This window comes from Dufourea novaeangliae, unplaced genomic scaffold, assembly GCF_001272555.1.
Source record: "Dufourea novaeangliae isolate 0120121106 unplaced genomic scaffold, ASM127255v1 scaffold11, whole genome shotgun sequence".
Lineage (NCBI taxonomy): Eukaryota > Metazoa > Arthropoda > Insecta > Hymenoptera > Halictidae > Dufourea > Dufourea novaeangliae.
The window spans coordinates 1,092,341-1,113,516 of record NW_015373895.1 but is presented as its reverse complement, the minus strand read 5'-3'; the positions used below and the strand labels follow the sequence as shown (position 1 = coordinate 1,113,516).

The 21,176-nt window shown below is 33.9% G+C and overlaps 4 protein-coding genes across 5 annotated transcripts; 3 read left to right on the top strand and 1 right to left on the bottom strand.

The window, feature by feature from the left end:
* Window positions 1–1,434: 1,434 nt before the first annotated feature.
* On the top strand, window positions 1,435–3,896 carry LOC107190458 (cytochrome c-2). 2 transcript variants are annotated; one of them, XM_015579262.1, is made up of 4 exons: window positions 1,435–1,535; window positions 2,744–2,787; window positions 3,105–3,246; window positions 3,324–3,896. In XM_015579262.1, the coding sequence occupies exons 2-4, from the start codon at window positions 2,746–2,748 to the stop codon at window positions 3,467–3,469; spliced, it is 330 nt and encodes a 109-aa protein (XP_015434748.1). In that variant the 5' UTR covers window positions 1,435–1,535; window positions 2,744–2,745; the 3' UTR covers window positions 3,470–3,896. The 2 variants fall into 2 exon arrangements, with proteins under 2 accessions (XP_015434748.1, XP_015434755.1); XM_015579269.1 differs by having other exon boundaries at window positions 2,741–2,787.
* Window positions 3,897–5,918: 2,022 nt separating this feature from the next.
* Window positions 5,919–11,542, top strand: LOC107190836. The gene is made up of 2 exons (XM_015579725.1): window positions 5,919–6,049; window positions 10,285–11,542. The coding sequence occupies exon 2, from the start codon at window positions 10,287–10,289 to the stop codon at window positions 10,515–10,517; it is 231 nt and encodes a 76-aa protein (XP_015435211.1). The 5' UTR covers window positions 5,919–6,049; window positions 10,285–10,286; the 3' UTR covers window positions 10,518–11,542.
* A 2,904-nt stretch (window positions 11,543–14,446) lies between these two features.
* On the bottom strand, window positions 14,447–18,228 carry LOC107190949 (leucine-rich repeat protein SHOC-2-like; the record flags this gene model as incomplete). Its single annotated transcript, XM_015579865.1, has 4 exons — window positions 14,447–14,703; window positions 15,832–15,911; window positions 16,716–16,921; window positions 17,077–18,228. Coding segments are annotated over 4 exons (1,620 nt in total), but the record flags the coding sequence as incomplete, so codon positions are not given.
* Window positions 18,229–19,196: 968 nt separating this feature from the next.
* Window positions 19,197–20,239, top strand: LOC107191091 (probable 28S ribosomal protein S23, mitochondrial). Its single transcript, XM_015580047.1, has 4 exons — window positions 19,197–19,254; window positions 19,529–19,690; window positions 19,762–19,864; window positions 19,925–20,239. The coding sequence occupies exons 1-4, from the start codon at window positions 19,211–19,213 to the stop codon at window positions 20,048–20,050; spliced, it is 435 nt and encodes a 144-aa protein (XP_015435533.1). The 5' UTR covers window positions 19,197–19,210; the 3' UTR covers window positions 20,051–20,239.
* The last annotated feature ends 937 nt before the right edge of the window (window positions 20,240–21,176 follow it).

Sequence of the window (21,176 nt, the reverse complement as noted above, 5' to 3'; positions counted from 1 at the left end):
TATTTTGATTAGAGTGTAATTTTAATTTACAAGGTATGTAACGAGTAAAATCATCAATATCAATTTCATACATTCCTAATAAATTCTTACCAGGAAATATGCACATATGCACTAACTGATAATAGCTTACTTTGCAAAGTTTATAGAATAGATAATTAGGGATGAACTGATCCAAGTAAATAAAAGTAAATAATCGATACTTTTGTTTCGATACCGAGTACTTTTAGTATCGATACTTTCGGTTGCGATATATACTCGGTATTGAAAAAAAGAAACTCGGATCGAATAGAGCGAGTAATCGATATGAAAGCTAATGACTGTGAAGGTCGTTGTCCCAGTAATATTAATAAAAAAAATAATTATATGAATTCATTTTCCTTTGATACAAGTAGGTATCGATACTTTTGACGCGATACCAACTGGATATCGATACTTTTTTTTCGATACAAGTCACGAGGAAAAGTATCGATACCTCGATGGTATCGGTTTATCCCTATAAAATACTATAAATAATGATTACAACATGACTACGTTTTCATCAAAACAGCTGACTTACGCAACAACTACCTATGTACTAATTTTTCCATACGAATCATATTAGCAGCGTTATCTGTAACTATTGCATAAATATGTAAATTATATTTTTCTCTTGAAATAATAATACATTCATTTACCACATCACTTAAAGCCTATGTAGTTTCACTCAGAATACTGAAATTCCATGGTTTAAGGAAAACATATTTAGTGTTTACTGTTGAATTTTGCCATCCATCTAGTAAATAAATAGCATCCCTTGATTCAATACATATAGTAGCAATAGATTGTTGAAATCCTTTGTAATGAGTATCAAGCCATGCTTGTTGAGAGAGTTTTTGTTGTAGGAATTTTATATGATGGATTATGTAATTTACGTGTAGTTTACATGTAACGTAAATAACTTGGTTTCATGGGGATTTACGCATTACTGCTATTAATCACAGATGGGTTCGCAACGGTTGATTCAACGGTTGAGTCCGCTGACCGCAGCCAGTATTATGTAGATTACGGTAGGGAATTCTCCTGGCAATATTAACTTTAAATAAATAATACTGCTATTTATAAACTGTTATAAACATGTGGGTACAGCTTGAAAAGATGCGATTGACAAGAAATTATAAACTTAGATTACATTATGTAAGAAACTAATAAAGAAATATAACAATCGTATATAATTTGATATGTATATATAAATTGTTATTTTTTAATATTTCAAAGTATCTATATTAATATTTAATGGAAAGAGTTATTATTATCAATCATGTGTGGATTATGTCAAAATTAGTTTACCAATCAGAAAAAGCAAGTGTATTGCATCTGAACGCTATCTGGCGAAGGTGTCCGTACTACTTCGTGAATAGTTGCAGCAGCTATTGAAATACCCTGAATCAGCCTCAAAGAAAATCAGTGGTTATAGAATAGATCGATCGAAGCATCTAGTCTCTGTTGAACTGCAGGCACGTTTCATACTGCTCTCGTGCGAGTACTACTAAATTAAGGTATGTTCGATTTTCTTTTCATTTAAACTATTCATCAATCAGTACGATCTTCAATTTTACTAGATTGAAGTATTCGTTTAGTAATATTTAAAAAGATGTACATGAATTTTTACGTTCAGTAATTCATGATTTTATAATAGCATTCATGGCACTTTAGCACGTGTCAAGGATCATATTATAATCCTAGGGAACTTATTAACGAAATTGTAAAATATCGTATATTTCTAATGGACTTATTAACGATCTTATACATGTGTGAAACACTAAAGCTTACGTAACACAACTATCCTTGAGTCGATGCTCTATTATTATACTTTATCAATGAGAACGTTCAAATTTTTAATGAAATTACGTCTCTAATTGATTTTGAATTCAAATTGATGAAAATCTAAAAAGTTGGTTTAGTGTGTCAGAATATAGTTTATTGCTATGTGTTGATTATTTTCCGTCTTATAGAATGTAACGTTCAACATGTATTTTGTTAAAGTTATTACGAAATATTGCATAATATTGTACGTTTAATAATATAAAAAGTGAAGGATACATTTTGTACTCATTGTTTAGCAGCAATATATATCGAATACATATTAATTATTAATAAAAATAATTTTAGAGATTGTATTCATATTTTTTGCAGTATTTATAATACAAAAAATGTTCACATCATGTCTTGCTGGATTAAAGTTTATATTTTAACATTGTACTTGAACAGATCAGTATACTTGACCTTCAAACAAATAGTTACATCAATGTCATTACGGCGATGTTAAAATTATATTTTTATACTTGGCAGAAAGAACAGTACATACATATACATTTGAATGATTAATTTTATAGCAATCTAAGATCATCTTATCGTGTTATCTTTTTACACGTCATGCATATTTAAACATGTGCACATTGAAAAGTCAAGTATTTCCAGGGGATTAACGCACGTCTTATCTAACTTTCGAATATTTCACTTCTTTATTTAACACATTTAGTGTGTCTATGTACATGCAAGTTTCGTACATTATTACGAAACGCACGATTTTTTGACGTGCTTCATGCTTATATAATAAAGACATTTTTACTTGGAATCAATTAGAATGATGTTGACTTCGTATGAAATGTAAAATAGGATTTCCCAAAATCTAAAAAAATCATGCTACTTGTATACAGTTAATACATTAAAAGTATATATTAAATATTTTGTTCAATGAAAGCAGCAATGGGTGCTCCTGCTGGTGGTGATACAGAGAAAGGAAAGAAGGTAAAACTAAAAAGTTAAAAATAAAAATTACTTTATTTTTATATTATTTAATTTTTTAATTTTTGTTATGTAAAACATCAGTAAATTCCCGCGAAATTTCAAACTCGTGACTTAAGAACATACATACGCGTCATACACGTAAGGAATGTCTACTTCTTATTTTTTTTTTTTTAATAAGTTCAATGCATCGTTGTATTCAAATTTTTGTTTTGTAGTACTAATCGTGATATCCCCGTTTTTATTAATATTTACATGAGAAACAATAAAGTGCATTTCATAAAATTTCTATCTATATTTAGAACACATTTCTTTGTTAGCTTTTTGTACAAAGATGTGCTCAGTGTCACACCATTGAGGCTGGTGGTAAACACAAAGTAGGGCCCAATCTTCATGGATTAATTGGTAGAAAAACTGGGCAGGCTGCTGGTTACAGTTACACGGATGCTAACAAAGCGAAAGGTATTGCTTCATTGACATATGATGCCATTATCATTATACTTTTGATGTCATATTAAACCATATTTTTATTGTTTCAGGTATTACTTGGAATAGAGATACATTATTTGAGTACCTGGAAAATCCAAAGAAATACATTCCTGGTACAAAAATGGTCTTCGCTGGTTTGAAGAAACCCCAAGAGCGTGTAGATCTCATTGCATACATTGAACAAGCTTCAAAGTAAGCTTAACACCAGCTGAAGATAACAAAGCATGCTATATGTGTGCAGCAGGTGTCGTAGAGGAAACTAGTACTATTATCATCTCAAACCTCATGGACATCTTGCTACATCTCACTTGACTCATTCATTGACACTCCCTCATTTGGTACTCAAGCGTTTGCAAAGTATCAATAGTGAAAAATTGTTATTATTGATTATAAGTAGATGAATCATGTTGTAATTACATACATTGACCAGAGTCAGGCTAGAACTGACTAGAATTAGCAGTACTTCATCATGAAAGATATTCTGGTGCTCTCTTACGGTGGCTGAGCCATGCGTAGATTGTGCGCTATATTTATTTATGATTATAAACTGTATGAATTGTTCAACAGATTGTTAATCTGTAGCATAAGAGTATAAAAATACAGATTCGACAATGAATTTATAATGCTTTCATTTTTTTCTACATGTAACGAAAACCAAATTTTTTTGAAGCCAAGGGAGCAGCAAAGTACAAAGTAGCAATAAATTCAGGTAAATATTATGATTCAGTTTTATCGACTATAAAGTAATTAAGTACTCAAATAATTTAGTTTCCATTAATTGAGCGAGAAGAATTGTTTGATGTACAATTAAAATTAATCCAGAAAGAGAAATAACACAAATTCTAGTCAATTATTATTATTGTTATTGTTAATGAATCCGATTATACAATATAGTAAATGAAAATGCATAAGTATATATACATATGATACATTCTATATAAATAACGAAGTGCAACATAAACACTGTATTAAAACCTTAGAAGTTAGAATTAGTAAATGAAATTATAATTAATAATTACAAAACTTATATAATTTATTTAAATATAAAATTTCATTTTTGTAGATTTATATTCATTTATATTAGTAATTTAGAATTGATTTGATAAGGACAAGGAAGAATGTGATTACAAATGCCAGGAAGTAACATATTGCATGGGGTTTAAATCCTTCACTTAACAAATACTACTGCATTCCAATCTAATTGCTGGTGAAGTCGCGTTCATATTCGAAAAGTATTCTATAGGTTTCGAATCAAAATGAAAAATAATTTCGATTCTACTGATGCACATGAGACATCATGTGATAACAGTGACGGTGTAGTAAGAAACAATGAAAATTCTTTAAGACTTCGACTATTAGTCCGAGTTTTTAGTACTGAAACTATAAGTGCAAATGTGCAAGAAGTATTTCAAGTTCTCAAAGTTCGACTCCAAGTCATAGCAGCCTATCTATAAAATCAAAGTATTCTTGGCAAGTTCCGTTATATACTAAGGAATGTCACACAGCATGTTCACTGGAAAGTGGTGTTTCATTTTCATTTCCAAAATCAGTGACAAGTACCAGTTCCAGAAATTCAGCCATTTTGCAAAATTCAAATTCATCGATATGGTATATCAACGAAAGGTAAGTCTCGTAAAATTTATTTAATTATACAAAGAAATATTTTCGTAGTCCTTTATGGAATAGCGTTTTCTATTTTCCGAACACTCTCATATACTACCCTTAAGTTAGTTGTTTGTGAGAAGATTCGTAAATTAATTAACTTCTTATAAATTGAAATTTGAAAAATATGCTGTATCAAACGTGTAGAGTTTAGGTATCATCATTTCCGACATAATTTATTGCTATATAATATAATGTAATAAAATAATATAATTTCTTGCTATGCAGTATGTCTATAACCTCAAGTGACCGGATGTTTTAGGTGGCATGCGGGACATGTCCAAAAAAAGGTCACACTTTTGAAAACATAATTTTCATAGTTGATTATGTCTACTGTAGAATCATTTGTTGTCAGTTAATAACGGTATCTAGTAGGAAGCAGAGGAAATGGTAACATTGTGCTACATCGAAAATATGAAAAAAGTTACATATCCAATCCGGGATACTTTCCGGGACAGTTTTCAATGTGGGACAGTCTCGCCCATCGCCTGATCCAGGACGTCTATATAGTCACATTACCATAACCGCTATCGTGTTTCGAAATGCTTTTCGGTAGAGTTAGATACGTATTAGAATAAGTATTTTACGAAACGAAATGCTAATCAACGTAGGTACAGGTATATTTATAATTGAGTTGTCCGATGAAAATAAATCGAATGACCTTCAATAAGTAATTAACCAAAATAATCTGTATGAACATGAAGCGGAAAAACGGGAAAAAAATAGATAAGTACTTTTAGAGTACATACATTGAAGCGAACAAACATCGCTGGTGAAGTACTGATGGGTCGATGCAGCGTTGGCGCTGCGGTACAAGACACGAGTATCCCTACCACCTCTCCATCGTCCAAACGATCGTGCGTGTATATCCCACTTCTTCATCCAGCGTATAGATCAGAGTGAGAAGAAAGGAATCTACTTCTCCCTCTCTCTCTCACTTTCTGTTTCTATCTTACTTCTCGCTTCTGTCCCTTGTCGCACGAATGCATTTCGACGTGCTCCGCAGAACACTACACGAAGCGCCTCGAACCAGTATAGAACGGTTGCAGCAAAGTACAGCCGTTTCCCGTTCAGCTCTTCGTGAGAAATTAGGAATTGAATAAAGCATACACAGGTATGTATTGAATACACTTGATTATCATTTGTCGGAGTTGTTCAGTTGTTTTTTATTTCATTTAAGTTAGAAAATTGTAACTAGTTATTTTTGTAATTGTATAGTATATATTGTCAGTAGAAGAAATGACAACTATAATCGATGACAGTGACAAGTAAACCACCGCGTTTTCGCGTATGACACGCGACTATTGTTCTATAAGAATTCGTAAGATGTGAAATGATCGTACGTGTTTAGAACAAAGCTGATCCGAATCTGGGCCATCGAAAGATTTTGGACTCTTCCAAATTATAACTGTTATGTCAAAAACATTGTTGTACGTCTTAATAATATTTACTACACCGTTAAACCGAGGTATAATTTAAAAATTAATTTCTTGTGAAAGTGTCATACTCTCTCAATTATTACGTGATTTGTTCAATGCGAGGTTAAACAAAATTTCCGACGATTTATAGATACGTCTAACGGTTTCTTTCAAATACCGTGACGAAAAGCTATTGTGATTTGTAATGTATCTGCCTTATAAATGTGCACAACACGTACAGCGCATGCAGTGCGTCTATAACAATGTTACATGATTTTAAATTCTATTTTCCTAAAGCGTTAACCGTGTTTTTCTTTCATTAGTACAAATTTTAACTCCTATTTGTAAATATTTGCAAATTTTACCGACTTAAAAGTTAATACCTATTTGTTTTCGATTTTTTTTACTTAAAATTGTCTTTCTTATTTAGAATCAATTGCATTTTTCTTACACCGTATTTATATATTTCAATATGCAAATTTTTGTTTATCTGTTCTTGACTACCATTATCTTTGAGGTATATTTTATTCGAAATTCATTTTAGATTCCGGTTTTTAAGTTCGTCTACGAATGACCTCGAGCATACAGCATGATTTAGGGCACATAATTTCCTAACGTATGTATGCATAGCCGTATGTGTGAGTCGTACAAGAAGTATATACGTGTCCATTTACGCACACACGCGCGCGCACACGCACATATGTATTCCTGACGATACCTACTTATTTGTAGCCTTGCATCATCGGGCAAAAAGTAGGTCTAGGGAATCAGCTGACTGAAAGAGGCGCGTGCGCTTCACTAAACCAGAACACATTTCAAATGTCCACTATATATATATATATACTCTCAGAATCTCTGAGAAGAGAATCCATGAAACGCGGCCACTGATAAAACCACGAAAAGATGTTTCTTTAATCAATTGCTCGGACGCGCAATGACATTTGCGTGGGCTACACATTGCATTAAAATACAGGTCATGCGTGTTTGACATGTGTTACAGAATGTTACGTACCTCCGCGAGAAAACTCTGCTTCCGTTAGGGGAAAATGTAATATAAGGGAAAGAACTCCTAAATTAACAGTTAAAGCATTTTTTACAAATTAACATTCGATTTAACATTTATTTCAGTATTTCAAATAAATTTAACAAGCGGTAGGAGGCTCTTACTTCTACATTGCTTTTTCGCCCAGGGGAAATCGTGTTTGGTCGTCAGTGATACAAAGGACTGTGAAGGAGTATTATAATAGGCTAAGAAGATTTAAATCTTTTGTATTAGTTATTTCTAAACCGGGTAAATGTGTTATATGATGTCTTCGTTTTGTCCGTACATAAATGACTACTGCCTATTTGTATTTTTGTGATTACATTTAATGAAGTCTACATTCCTTAAACGTAAATCCATACTTTGCTAGCAAATACCCATCCATTATTTTAGAAATAGAAGAATAACAAATAATAATTGTTTGATTATTTATCCAGTAGTATTTGAGTTGTCCGGAAGCTCGTTTTTCTAATTAGTCGACTAATTTGTCAAAGATGTTAGAAACTTTTGTCTGATGATGTACAGTAGTTACATCAGCGCTCTTTGCAGTGAACACGTAATGGATCTATGACCATGACCGAGTGAGCATATAGTATGAGCATAGTCAAGGTTGCTGTAATATCTATGCAAAAGCTGTATTTTCGAATTGGAAATTTCACTTTCTCCGAAACAGTTTTTCTGTAACTTTGAAACGTACTAGGAATACATCCCGAATATATTCTGATGAAATTCAAAGTATTTAAATTTACACGAAATAATTCTCTGGACTCGTCTGAACAAACTATATAATGTAAATTGTTATTATATCATAGACGTCTAGGAGAAAATCTAACCATAGCATGCGATAGAGCAGAACTTTCTGCTAAGGAAGGTGTTAAGGAAAGTTATAAAATCTGATTTTTTTTTAACAGAGAAGTGAAATAGTTCAGCAAAACACGTGGCCATGGCAGTGGTCGCCTTACCTGCCGCTCACAATTCGCGTAACGGAAGCGCTGAACGCGTGAATTAATGAGTACCACTGTCGCCACCGCGGATTTTGCTGTATTATTGAAAAAAAAACAGACTTGGTAACTTTCCTTAATACCTTCCTTAGTAGAAAGGTCTGCTCTATCGCATGCTATGGTTAGATTTTCTCGTAAACTCTTAGGTTTTTAAATAAATTGAAGAATATAAAAGCAAAAATTGCTGCGTTTTCGGTGACCTTTTCATTTTAATCATTATTTACACACATTTAGATGCCATGATATTGTTGTGGCACTGGAGAGTTGCTACGCGTTGCAGCTAGAGATGGCGTGCAAAATCACTAAGTGATTCATCATAGTGATAGAATCACGATGACGGTTGTGATTTAACATCATTCACGGCCGTGATTTTTTATCTTGAGCGTATTTGCTCACTGTGATCGTAATCTTGACCCTTAAAAAAACATATTCAATATGATTTTTGGAAATGAATTCTACATTATTATTTGTGTTTTTAAAAATGAGTAAAAAGAAAAGAAATTCTAAAAACTGATTTGTTATAATTATACAACATATATGTTATGTAATATGTCGATTCGATTTTGTAATCATTAATTTATCCGTATTATTCGTCGTTATTCTTCATTATTTCTTTACATTGTACAATGTAACTCGCATTTTCGACTCGATGTCGTTAATATAAAATACAATATACCTACAGGCTATGTGACGCGTGCAAGAACTGTGTTGTATTCTCCACCAATCAGAAACTATCATGAAAAATCACGAATCACTGTGAGAAAATCATCGTGATTGGAAACGAACGTGATCGAATTACTTGTGATTCAGAAGTAGCAGTTCACGCCATCTCTAGTTGCAGCTGAAGATGCCTCCGACTTCGAGGTTCGACATATCTACGATGGTATCGTCAGGTCGTTTCGGTGGCAACCGCCAGTATTTAGGCCCGCTGCAGATATCCGTTTTTTTTAACGTACGGCGATGCTGCGGCGACGCAATTGCGGTCTGAAGCATTATAGATTGAATTAAGCAATGTACATTTGTTGAAACGTATTTGCGACGTCGCACTTCCACGTTGCGTGTAATGTTTAACGCAATTTTCTAGAACCCAGATAGCACATAACGCCGTAAAGACGCCTATTTTACGGCTATTTTAGGTCTAACGCGCCTTTAAGCCGTCTTCAAGGCGTCATGTGCTATCTGGGTGTGGAATGTCGCAGCAGAAGAATATCACGAGAGGACGAAGAAAAGAAGTGCTTGAATTAATATCTGTCGTGTTTCTTATGATAATTTCGACGAAAGAGATGAGATTATGAGATGGATAAAAATGAAATATATTAAGTACATTCATTATTTTATTATTTATTAATAATGTATTAATCAACAATAAAGTGCCATTCTTGTCGACCCCACATTCATTTCATGTTGTTCAATACTCGGCGCTCGACCCTCGGTAACTCGAATAAACACACTGCCGAAAATATCTATCTTTCATTTAGATATCAAATAGATATCGATATTTTCGTGAGGAATCGAACGGGTTTCGATTCGGTTCCGTATTGGATTGGTATCGATTCAACAAGAGTCGGTATCGATACTTGATACGAAGTACCCAAAGTTTTGATACGTATCGATACTTCCCACTGAACACTTTGGGTATTGAATCGATTGAATATCATCAATAGTATTGGTATCAATCCCATCACTAACTATGAGCAGGTACCCACGTATGTACATAATTTCCTCTGTTTCCCTGGAAAAAGTCGAGTGAAATGCTTTCCTTTCAACGTTCCCACGTAAACGTAATTTCTGCATGAAAGTTTGAGATTCCCGCGAAACTGTCACTCTCATCGAATTCGAAGGGAAACAATGCGAAAACAGATCTGATTAATTGTTTCGATGATTCAAGTGATGAAGTACTCGCCGCAGAACCAGCAGAAGGAAAGGAAGTCGGAGAGCGATATTCGCTCGATCGATGCGACGCCAAAACGGGGTGTTCGTGTTCATTCTACATCAACGGAGTGCAAGAACTTGTTGAGTTCGTCAGCTAGGAGTGCGGGCTGTCGTTCATCGTCAACAGAGATGTTTGCTTGGATGCGTGTGTTCCAGCTGGCCACGATGCTTCATCAGGTCGGCTGTTAGTTCCAGGTGCAGCAAGAAGCGTCTCGTGTCGCTTTTATAGATGTATTTAACGAATTTAAATTTAAAGAACCGTACACGTGTGTGTTGCGCGCTCCTCTATGCCGCGCTTGCACTTGTGCAACCAGATTGTCCCCGTATGAGTTATACGGTATAACTGGATGGCATGGTCACACGTGTACAGGTGCATCGGGAGACCGTTCTCTCTTGGTCGTGATTTACGTATACATAGGGTGGTCGGTTCGTAACATAGGAACGTCCGACGGTAGCTCAACTATAGTGCGTTACGCAATTACGTGTTAATAACCACGGGCGTCGTACTGGCTACGTTCACGCTTACCATGTAGAGACGACGTTAATTGTACGCGTGTTTTTCGTGCACGTGCATGCCGGTCAACGTATAGTAAACGTCAAATAAGACCATGTAACTGTTTCGCGCATCTAGAATATGAGCATGAGGGGTCCCTCGAACTCCCGATTCGCCCCTTTGGTGCTTTCTGTAACGTGGGCCATAGAATTTGTCATACACCGGGTGACATAATGAAGTATTTTTTAAGACATGAATTGGCACGTTTGTACACGAGGCATAGTGATGCTAAATTATTTAAGACGTTGGTAACTATGATAACCGAGAGGAATAGGCGCAAACAAGACCGAAATTCGTCATTTCGCAGTTATGGTCTTATTTGACGTTTAGTATACACCTGTCAGTGCGTATATACACGCGTGTCCATCGTTACATGGAACGCAGGCCCGAGTTTCAGTTAATCGATTGGTCGATTGCGAACCATTAATTAACGCGTAAATCTCGGAATCGGAGGTAATTCGTCTCAATGGTGGTCATTTGTTGATTCATCCCCCCAAAACATTTTCATTTCCTTTAGGTTTAGACATTTCAGTCGGGTTATATGTGTACACGTGTGTACGACTGCCTGCCATATTAATACGGTGTTTTAGGTTATACGTTGTATGTGAATAGTTATAAGGATATAACGTGGTGCTATATTCAAAACATTCCTTTAATTCATCTTTGGCTATCTTTACTTTTATCTCTTTCTCTCTTCTAATCCTTTTTTCTGTATTCTGGTATGCTCTTTTTCTGTTCTTGCCGTATCAAGCTCTTATTGTTTAATGACGGTTCTGTAATCACGAATATTGATTATTTTTGTACGAAAACGAATCGTCTTTCACCCTAAACTTTCATTTAGGAGCAATTCATTGGAAATCCTCTCTCTTCTTTCATTCCATGGAACAATTGAAACGTCTATTGAAAAATGTACTTTAATATCAGATTTATTTCATTTTTACTAGCGTAGTCTAACCGAGGCATTCAATACCGCGCGCGCTTCAGGTATCTACAATCACGAATTTACATCCGATTTCACATCCTGTTTATTACTATGCGATCGATGCAAATATCTGTCAGTGTTATGAATATCAATCGATATATTTTATGACTACGCAAATGGACAAATAAATACAATATTTGCTTTAACACAAGATTCACTGTTTTATGAGCCAATCCCAATGTCACCCCAAATAATCTCCTAAGAAACTATGATAAAACTATGACCAACCAGAGGTTTTAGAAACACGTCTATCTTTCACTAATAAAAATATATTGTTCTGTCGTAAGATAGCGTTTCAAATGTCCATAGGACTTAATTTAATATTCCTATTTTTTCTATCAACTTTCAACTTACTATCAAGTTATTCTTTCGATTACGAATAATTGTGTTTCTCTTGCAAACGGGCCTATCAAGCAGCTGATAAATTGCTTCTGTTGCGTTCTTCTTAGGGAATTTTAAAGCTTCGTGGGAAATATGGCGTGAGCTAGCGCCTATGGGGCGCTTTTAATTGTGAAATTGTATTTAAGTATTCAATTAAATAACAATTTCAATTTAAACTGTTCACAATTCTTTAATTTTAATTTCAATATTTTTTTACACTTATGTAAATGAATTTACTTTTACAAATACTTTTTATGTTTCGAGAACGCGTCTGGATAGTTGTAATGTCCAGAGATGAATGGCGGAAAAAAAAGAAACAAGGAGCGTCATCTCCTTGCCCAATTATAAAAACAAATACAATTTGTTTATTATCAAAATGTCTTAGATACCGACATCCAATCAGGAAATTATTAATTAATTAAAACGACTTCCTATTTGCCAATCCATTCCCTGTCATTTATCAACTGTCCAGTTCGCGAGTGTTTAACATCTTAGCATTGGTTTGCATATTAGGAGAGGGAGATAAAGAGAAATTATTTAAACATAAATAATTTGAAATCTATCCTTTTGGATGAGTATCTACTGATTTCAATTCGTTTCCTACATGTGCCAACTTCACCTTTCTCCCTTCGATAACCCTAAATATCGCTTGAACTAAAGACACTACCCGCGACAACGTAACACTTCAATTAAACTTTTTTAAAGAATTCGTATGTAGCTGCAGTTGAAGTATTAATGCCTATACGTAATTAATCTCACATCTGCCCATTCTCAAGGATCAGTTTCTGTACACAATATTTTCAAATAAATGAGAAACTTCATTTTTATTTTACTTTCTCATATTCACACATAATGGAATTTGGTAATTATCTGTCCTCCACCTCGGTTGTCGCCAACACGCAACAGTAAATGGGTTTCCTAATACAACTACCTTATTGAAATATTTCCAGTTCTGCATAGTAGTATGCTTAAATCCTATTGTAAAACGATGAGATGTAGATATACATTGTCTACTATAAGTGATCTGTGTGTAGTCCTATATGTAAAACAAAATATTATATTAAATTGTTCGGTAAAATTATTAAAATTACAAATAATGTCATTACAATGATAAACGAAAAACGACAACGTAGATAGAAATCGATTTTATTGTATCAAATATTGATATTCTTGTGACGTTTGAAGCCACGAAGCTGGCTTCGCGATATAATTGAAAATGCCTCCGACTCCGAGGATCGATTTGTGAATCGGTCAGTCGTTTCGCTGACACAGACATACCATAACAACAGATGTACCATAATTAAGTTGTACATATTTATGTATAATTAACGTTGTACAGTTGTATAGTTGTAAATAAACGTTGTGTTGTGTTGTATTCTATAATGAAACTGTTATGTCGTGTGGCGGAACGCCACGGCGTAACAATATTTACATACATTAATACAGTGATGTTTCACAAAACTCCAATATTCCAATCTCACAAACACTGAATTACAGTGCTGATTATATCCCGTTATTATATCCCTCTCGTTTGTAGATCTCAATTTGCTAATCGAACAAATAGGCTGAATTTCTCGGAATTTTAGCTGGTTTTGCATAAAATATCCACATGTTAACTAATAATTCAACAAAATCATTTATTTATTTTTTATTATATCATTGCGAAACATTCACGGAATGATTAGTGAAATTTTACTGTCAAAAATGGGCAAAAAGAGGAAAGTAGAATTATAAGTTGAAAATTTGGAAGTAAGTTGTTCAAACAAAATTACGTTTGTTCAGTTGCCACTCGAAAAACGTAATTTTCATAAAAATATAAGGGAAAATAAGGAAATCTTTATACTGCATCAGTGGTTGAAAAACGAATGTCTTGTTCAGTAACATTTTAAAATCGTGATAGCTTCCTAATCAGTCTATCGTAAGTATGTTATTGATATACTATCAGTGTATATATATATTCCTAATGTCCAATTAACCACTATAATTCCATCCTAAGAATTATTTTTATCACAGCACAAATAGTCCCCAATGTGTACTTGTATATTACATGAAATAATTAAAGGCACTTATGTTTCAAGGACAAACAATATAACAAAAATAAAAGAAGAACTTATTTAGTTTTTGTATAACAAGTATATGTCAGATAATTCACGATGTTAAAGTTATTAATACTGTATCATGAGGTCTCTAAGTATTTTGGGCAATGCACAGGGTGTACAAAAATTATACGTTATGGCTTTCAGAGGTGAATCTGTTGTCCCGTTGAGAATGAACTTGTTACGGATCTTCGAATTGTCCTTCTGCATAACTCGATGACCAAACTAGAGTCCCTTCTTGCAACATTTGTATAATTCTGTGTATAACTCGTGTTTCATGAAATTCCGCTGGGCAGTAAACACGTTGGAATGGTTTGTAAAATGTAAACGGCGAATAGGCACGCCTCTTTGGTTCCCTAGGTTCTGAAAAAGAGAGCATAATATTACTAATGTCTTTTTTACTTGTATAGTAATTTATGTAATTGTATCAGTATAAAATATATCATTAGTTTCAATAGCCGATTCTACACGAACGTTGTTGCGCGAACGATTGCGCATCACACGCCAGTGCGCACTTGTTGCCCTGACTCAGGGGTGGTCAACTGTGTTGTTCTTGACAAGAGCGCTCACGATCACCCACGGGAAAAGCCACGAGTTACTAGTTTCCCATCGTTACATTGTGAGTTCACTCCCACCACGTCAACAAGATTTAGGTAAAAAGAAACCAGCATTCTAGGAAAACACGTGCTTTGCACTTGAAAAGGTCCGAAGAGAAAAGGACCACTAACGTACCCATTGCTTTGGGATAGAAAGCAGAAACTACGTTTTCCTCGAGGAGCAGGGAAACAAATTTCACCGACATATGTTGAGTTGCTTGGCCCTGTCGGAACACCTTAACATAGGCCGGAGGGGATGTTTCGGTTATTTACGGTCTAATTGCTTCGGCCTCGTAGCAGACGTGGACTCACAAGGGAACATCCTGAATTGACAATCACCGATTTTTATACAACTCTGTGAGATTGTAGTTCTTATAAAAATATTTGATATGTAATTCATTTTAGCTGCTCTCATCCACGTTGAAGGGGTGAAAACAGCCCTAGACAGTAAAAGAACCAGGCGCTCCGCTATTACGGATGATCACCGTACCACTACTACTCCAGATTATCTCAATGAGGTTAAAAATAATATCAAAGTGCCTTAATAATTAAATATTTATACTGTTTTCATTTTTTATATTTATATATTCTTTTATGATTTCTGATCGATATTGTTTTTCACCTCATTGAAATAATCTGGAGTGGTGGCAGCAGTTTCTGTACCTAAATTTTTCTTCGGGTTTTTTAAAGAGACTTATTGATTATCAGTAACATTGTTGCTCGTTATTAAACTACGGATTTTTACGGGAGGCGAAACTATTTAAATTGTTGTCACTTTGATAGAAACTAAATTACCCTCAAAACTCTATTGTCACTCTTCGTATACCATAAACAAATAAAACCAACAGTATAATTATTGAGTACAAGGACAAATTAGATTTTAACTAAATCTTACCGTTAGGGTCAAATTCGTCGGCTGAATCTTCCGATGTATCCCAATGTTCATTCGCAAATTCATTAACAGATCCGTCAGGTCTAAAATGAAAACAACATCATAATACAATATTGATAAGTTCAATTTACAGAAATGACCCTAGGGTCTCTCCACAAATGTAACATTTAAATAAAACTGCACAAGTATTTAAAATATATAAAACGATTCTTAGAACCATTTTAAACAAATTAAAAATTACTGAAACGAAGTTTTGTTGGATAAAATAACGTCTTTTGGAATAAATCACTGCGTAATGTATTGCGTAAGAAATTACAAAACTCTTGTAGATGCTTTACCGTTAACGATTACGTTCACGAATGCCTTCCTGTGTTGCAGTCGTGTACGAAAAATGGGGCCAAGTTCAAATAGTTGTAACTCCGGAAAAAATAATTGTATCGATATCATTAAAAAATCGCTTGAAAGTGTTGAAGCTCTACTTTCAGATGACTTTTTAAGATTTTAGTTGCGTTACTTCTTGGCAACGTTGTAGCGATATAAAGAGCATTTGGAAATTTTTTTAAAATCTAGGTACTACCATGTTCATATCTTTAATTTTGTTATTAGACCCACGCCATTCTGTTATTTTTTTTATGATAAATTACACAATTTTCAATAGGCGTTTCTGATATATCGGTCGCCTTACCTACGCGCTTTTAGTGCTTCCACGTAACATGTATAGAGAAAGGTTGTTCAGAAAGATGACCTTGACAACATATTTCAAGATCATTGAAATCGACGTGGATTTCCTTATTCCGAATAGTTATCCATAATCTTCTTATAATTGTTTTGATATTTAGTATAAAATAAAAGTATTCATATAATATAAAAGTATATGGTTGACTTACAACGAATATAAGGCTTCTTCTTCCAACGAATTATCTATTGTCACGTCCGATGAAAATGAATACGGTGAAAAGCTCTCTTTACTGTCAGACAATGACTCCGACGCCTCCGGTAGTCTTAATTTAGCCCCTCTAAGTGTTTTATTACTTTCACCCCAGTGGCCTCTTAAAATATTTCTCATTTTTTCATATCCATCACTCCTATCGAGCTATTGATTTCACCATTAATACAGAATATCCGTTGTAGCTGCTTAAAAATAAGCGAAATCAACCGTCGAGTTTTGTGAAAGATCCAATGGAGTGACCTTCACCAAGACTTAGACTCGCTTTTAACTATGAAACTATATCTCGTTTACATCCTTACCAATAAATCTTCAGTCGAGAAATAATTTTCTTCGAGATCCAGTCCTATCAAATCAGGCAGTTTCGTCAACACTTCCGGAACTATTTCGAACTCGTTGTCGTAGAGATCAATATATTGCAAATTGTTTAAAGCTTCAAAGGTGACCGGCAGCTCGTACAAATTATTATAACCAGCTTTCAATTCGTTTAACGACACCAACTTTCCTATATCCTTAGGAAGCATCATTAAATTATTTTTGTCTATCATTAAGCTAGTCAAGTTCGTTAACAAACAAATTTCTTCCGGTAACCAAGTAATGTTATTTGAACTGACGTTCATTATGGACAATTTATAAAAATTACTAATCATCTTAGGTATTAATGAAATCCCTGTCCCGCTTATGTCAATTTCTTTGAGACTGGACGGTTCTTTCAATGATTCTATTGGCATTCGCCAGAAACTATTTCCATAATATGCTCCCGTATTTCCGATTATCAACCGCTCCAGATTCGTCATTCCGACAGTTATTTTTCTTAAGATCGTTTCGAACAATTTGCACTGTTTCATGGATAACATTTTAATGTTCACTTTTAACGGCTCTTCTGGCAAATCAAATTTTTGAAATGAAGTTTCGTTTAACGACACCGTTTCAAGATTTTTGAATCTGGAATTCAGTACCCATCTCGGGAATGCTGGACAAGGGCCGTTATTTTCGGCATAAAATGAACTTAATTTCGTGGTCTGTGGTGAAACGTTTAACTCCGACCAAGAATTCCGCGAGAAGTCAAACTCTTCCAAATTGCGCATTCCATTTGCAACACAACTTGGAATTATTTCGAATTTATTATGCGCCAGCGAAAGCTTTTTTAATTGGTTTAAATTGGAACACGAATTTGGTAGGTTCCTTAATTTGTTAGAATTCAAATCCAGTTCTTCTAGATTTAATAAGTTATTTAAATTGTTTGGAACATCTTTTATACGATTATTGCAAGCTGTCAAAGTTCTCATACCAATTAATTCACACACTATGTTCGGAATATAAACAAATAAATTGGAATCAATGCGTAAATACTTCAGTTTCTTTAGTACATTCAGAGAGTTTGGTAAATCATGTAATTGACTGTTGGATAAGTTAAGATAAACTAAATTTGACAAACATTCAATGAGTCTGTTGGGTAAATGATACTGTTGATTTCCCAAGAAAGATAGGTTCTCTATAATTTGTATCTGCATTAGCTCACAGATTTGCTTGTGAATATCTTCTGTTAATATTGTATCTGAATCCCTTTTCTGTGTAATACTGTACATGGCATCTTCCAATTTCAAGCTTAATGTGTCTTTTTGAAACATACCTATAAAAAAATATACAACAAACTTGTATCTAATCAGTATTTACATTATTGTCCAAAAGTTTGTACATCATCAAAATAGTCTTAATGGGGAAAGTTTTAAATCAACAGAACCTATGTTAAATTTAAATCAATTTTCACTTATAAAAAAGGTATGAGAATGCTGCTTGTACATAAATGGAAAAGTGCTATACCTCTGAAAGGACAGTAATATTAGAATAAATATACATTGTTTTAATATTACAGAGTTCTGTTACATCTTTCTTAGAAAACGAGACTACTTATGATAAAAATTTTGATTTATGTCCGGACCACCTAATATTTTTCTTTACTTCTATTTTAAAATACAAATTTCGGTAAAGAGAAAGTTTGTTCAAGTGTTAATGAAATTTGAACTCGCATCTTATAAAGTTTAGACATAACTAATTTACGAATAATTATACACTCTTTATTTTTCTTACGTAGGGTACAACTCTTTTTAAGTAAATATTTCAATTTTGAAGAAAGGCGATAACAATATACTTACTTAACAGTATAGGTTAGGAACTCCATACTCCATACAATTCAAACTGATTCACATCGCAATAAATGAGAAGTCAGATACAGTCAGATAGGTTCACTCTGGTTCACTTCACACCTTCTACACAAGCACTAAAGTCTAGTGACTATACCATATATCTATGATCAACCTCCTGCACTAGGTGCACGGACGATTAAGTCAGACTAAGTAGTAATCCGTGATTGTCCGTGATTAGGTGGCATCGTAGACTGCATAGGCATATATTAAGAATTACAATTTGTAAATTATGGCACAAAGTAAACTAGAACGGGTTGGGACAATTTTTTCAAGGTACAGTTTATATTAAATTATCATTTACGAATTTAGTATAAAGTAAACTAGGTTATGGATTGTAGTAGAATCGTTATTTAATATAAAAACATGTACTGTCATTATACAATTCGGTAAAGAATATTCAAAATGAAAGAAAAAGGATTATAACAAATAATGAAAAGTAGAAATGTGTTTGACTTGTTTGCATTTATAAATCTGAAATAGAATAATGTACATTATTAGAGAAAGTGCATATTCTGTGCCATACAAATTATTTTTATATGAATTTCAGATTGTCATCAATAATTCTAGGTGGTGGTATGCAAGAGCATAATATACCAATATGGTATAATGTATACAAAGCTTTTCCCCCAAAGTACGAACCTCGTTTTAATAGACCTGCATCTCAGAAGCCATTAAGAAATATTTTTTATGATGAAGATGTAGTAAGAGCGTAAGCATGATTAAACGCAAAAGCTATATAAGTTTTGATGTCTTTGCAAGTGTATTCTTTTCATTCTTTAGCAAATTTCATGAAGATATCAAGAATCTTCCAAGGGTAAATTTGAACAGCAAGACTAAAACTGTGACTGCAACATTTCTTAATTTATACACACAGTTTCAAAAGGTATGTATGTAGTGTAATGTTATATATGTTATATTTCATAGATAATTTATTTAATTACAGGATGGGTTAAATCCAGAAGGTGCATACGAAGCAGCACTGATAAGATATACTTCAATGCATTCAAGCAAAAACAGAACAAACAGAGTTGAGAATTTTAATGACAGTAATACTAAAATTAAAACATAAGGATCATACTGTTCTGGGTGTATTTGTACTACAGATTAAAGAGTTAAGAAAGGATTTAAATCCTTTAAATCCTTAAAAAAGGAACGAAGTTACCCGATTTATAACTAACCACCCCTTTACCGCGAATCTTACTCCCCCGCTCAGTTCATGCTCCGTCTATATATGTCTATTAATTTTTTAGCAACAGAATGGGACCCATAACCAGATATGTAAATTTTAATGGAATTATCTACAACACAATTGGACAAGCAATTGTATGCAGCCGACGATTGGCTATATAACGAAAAAGCCATAATCATAGTGCAAGAGCTATATCTATTTTTTTTATTTTTTATTTGCCTTATTTGATCTATTACTATTTCAAGATTTTTGGTATAAGCAAATTCAATTGATTCTGCAATAATATATGCCTTATTACGTTCTTCTACAGATATCAAGTAGTAAAATCTTTTACACAAATTCAATGAAATACTTTCAAGTACCCAGTTTAGGGCTATGAAATTAGAATGTTCAAGAAGAGGTAAAGAAGTTTCATATTATGTTATTCCCATTCTTTACAATTTCCCTTGCGAGAATGCCTTACCGTAATGAGCCACCTCGTGGCCGCGGGATTCCGGGAATCTGGTGACATCACGGCGTGCGAGCGAGAGAGTACGGTAGAGCGTGCCGCGTATCTGTTCTTTCCGTCTGTCCAACGCGCTAGTGACGTTGCGTCACACTGTTTATTGACCTAGCCGTGTACGTAACAGGAACAAACCTGCGTACGCCCAATACATCACAGCGTTAGCTTCCTCACTTTCTCGTGAGCCGTCGCGGAGGGTGGGCGCGCGTCTCATACTCGTCCTTTCTCTTGTTACTAACCCATTGTTTGCTGCAGGCATTCGACAACCATCAATTTATTTACTGTGCATATTATTAATTTATTTACTGTGCATATTATTAATTTATTTACTGTGCATATTGTTGTCCCCTCTCTTGTTACTAATCCCTTATTTGTTACAGATGTTCGAGAACCATTGGCTTTGATATTTATTTTCTTGTGTACTGTGATTCATTTACTCTGATTTATTTACTCTGATTTCTATACTGTGATTTATTTACTGTGTATATTATTAATCTATTTACT

Bases quoted from the DNA above. Each gene is read 5' to 3' on its own strand.
- LOC107190458 (XM_015579262.1), top strand. From the start codon at position 2,746: ATGGGTGCTCCTGCTGGTGGTGATACAGAGAAAGGAAAGAAG. The intron at 2,788-3,104 runs GTAAAACTAAAA...TTTCTTTGTTAG, and splicing joins ATACAGAGAAAGGAAAGAAG to CTTTTTGTACAAAGATGTGC. The intron at 3,247-3,323 runs GTATTGCTTCAT...TTATTGTTTCAG, and splicing joins GGATGCTAACAAAGCGAAAG to GTATTACTTGGAATAGAGAT.
- LOC107190836 (XM_015579725.1), top strand. From the start codon at position 10,287: ATGAAGTACTCGCCGCAGAACCAGCAGAAGGAAAGGAAGTCGGAGAGC.
- LOC107191091 (XM_015580047.1), top strand. From the start codon at position 19,211: ATGGCACAAAGTAAACTAGAACGGGTTGGGACAATTTTTTCAAG. The intron at 19,255-19,528 runs GTACAGTTTATA...TATGAATTTCAG, and splicing joins GTTGGGACAATTTTTTCAAG to ATTGTCATCAATAATTCTAG. The intron at 19,865-19,924 runs GTATGTATGTAG...ATTTAATTACAG, and splicing joins TATACACACAGTTTCAAAAG to GATGGGTTAAATCCAGAAGG.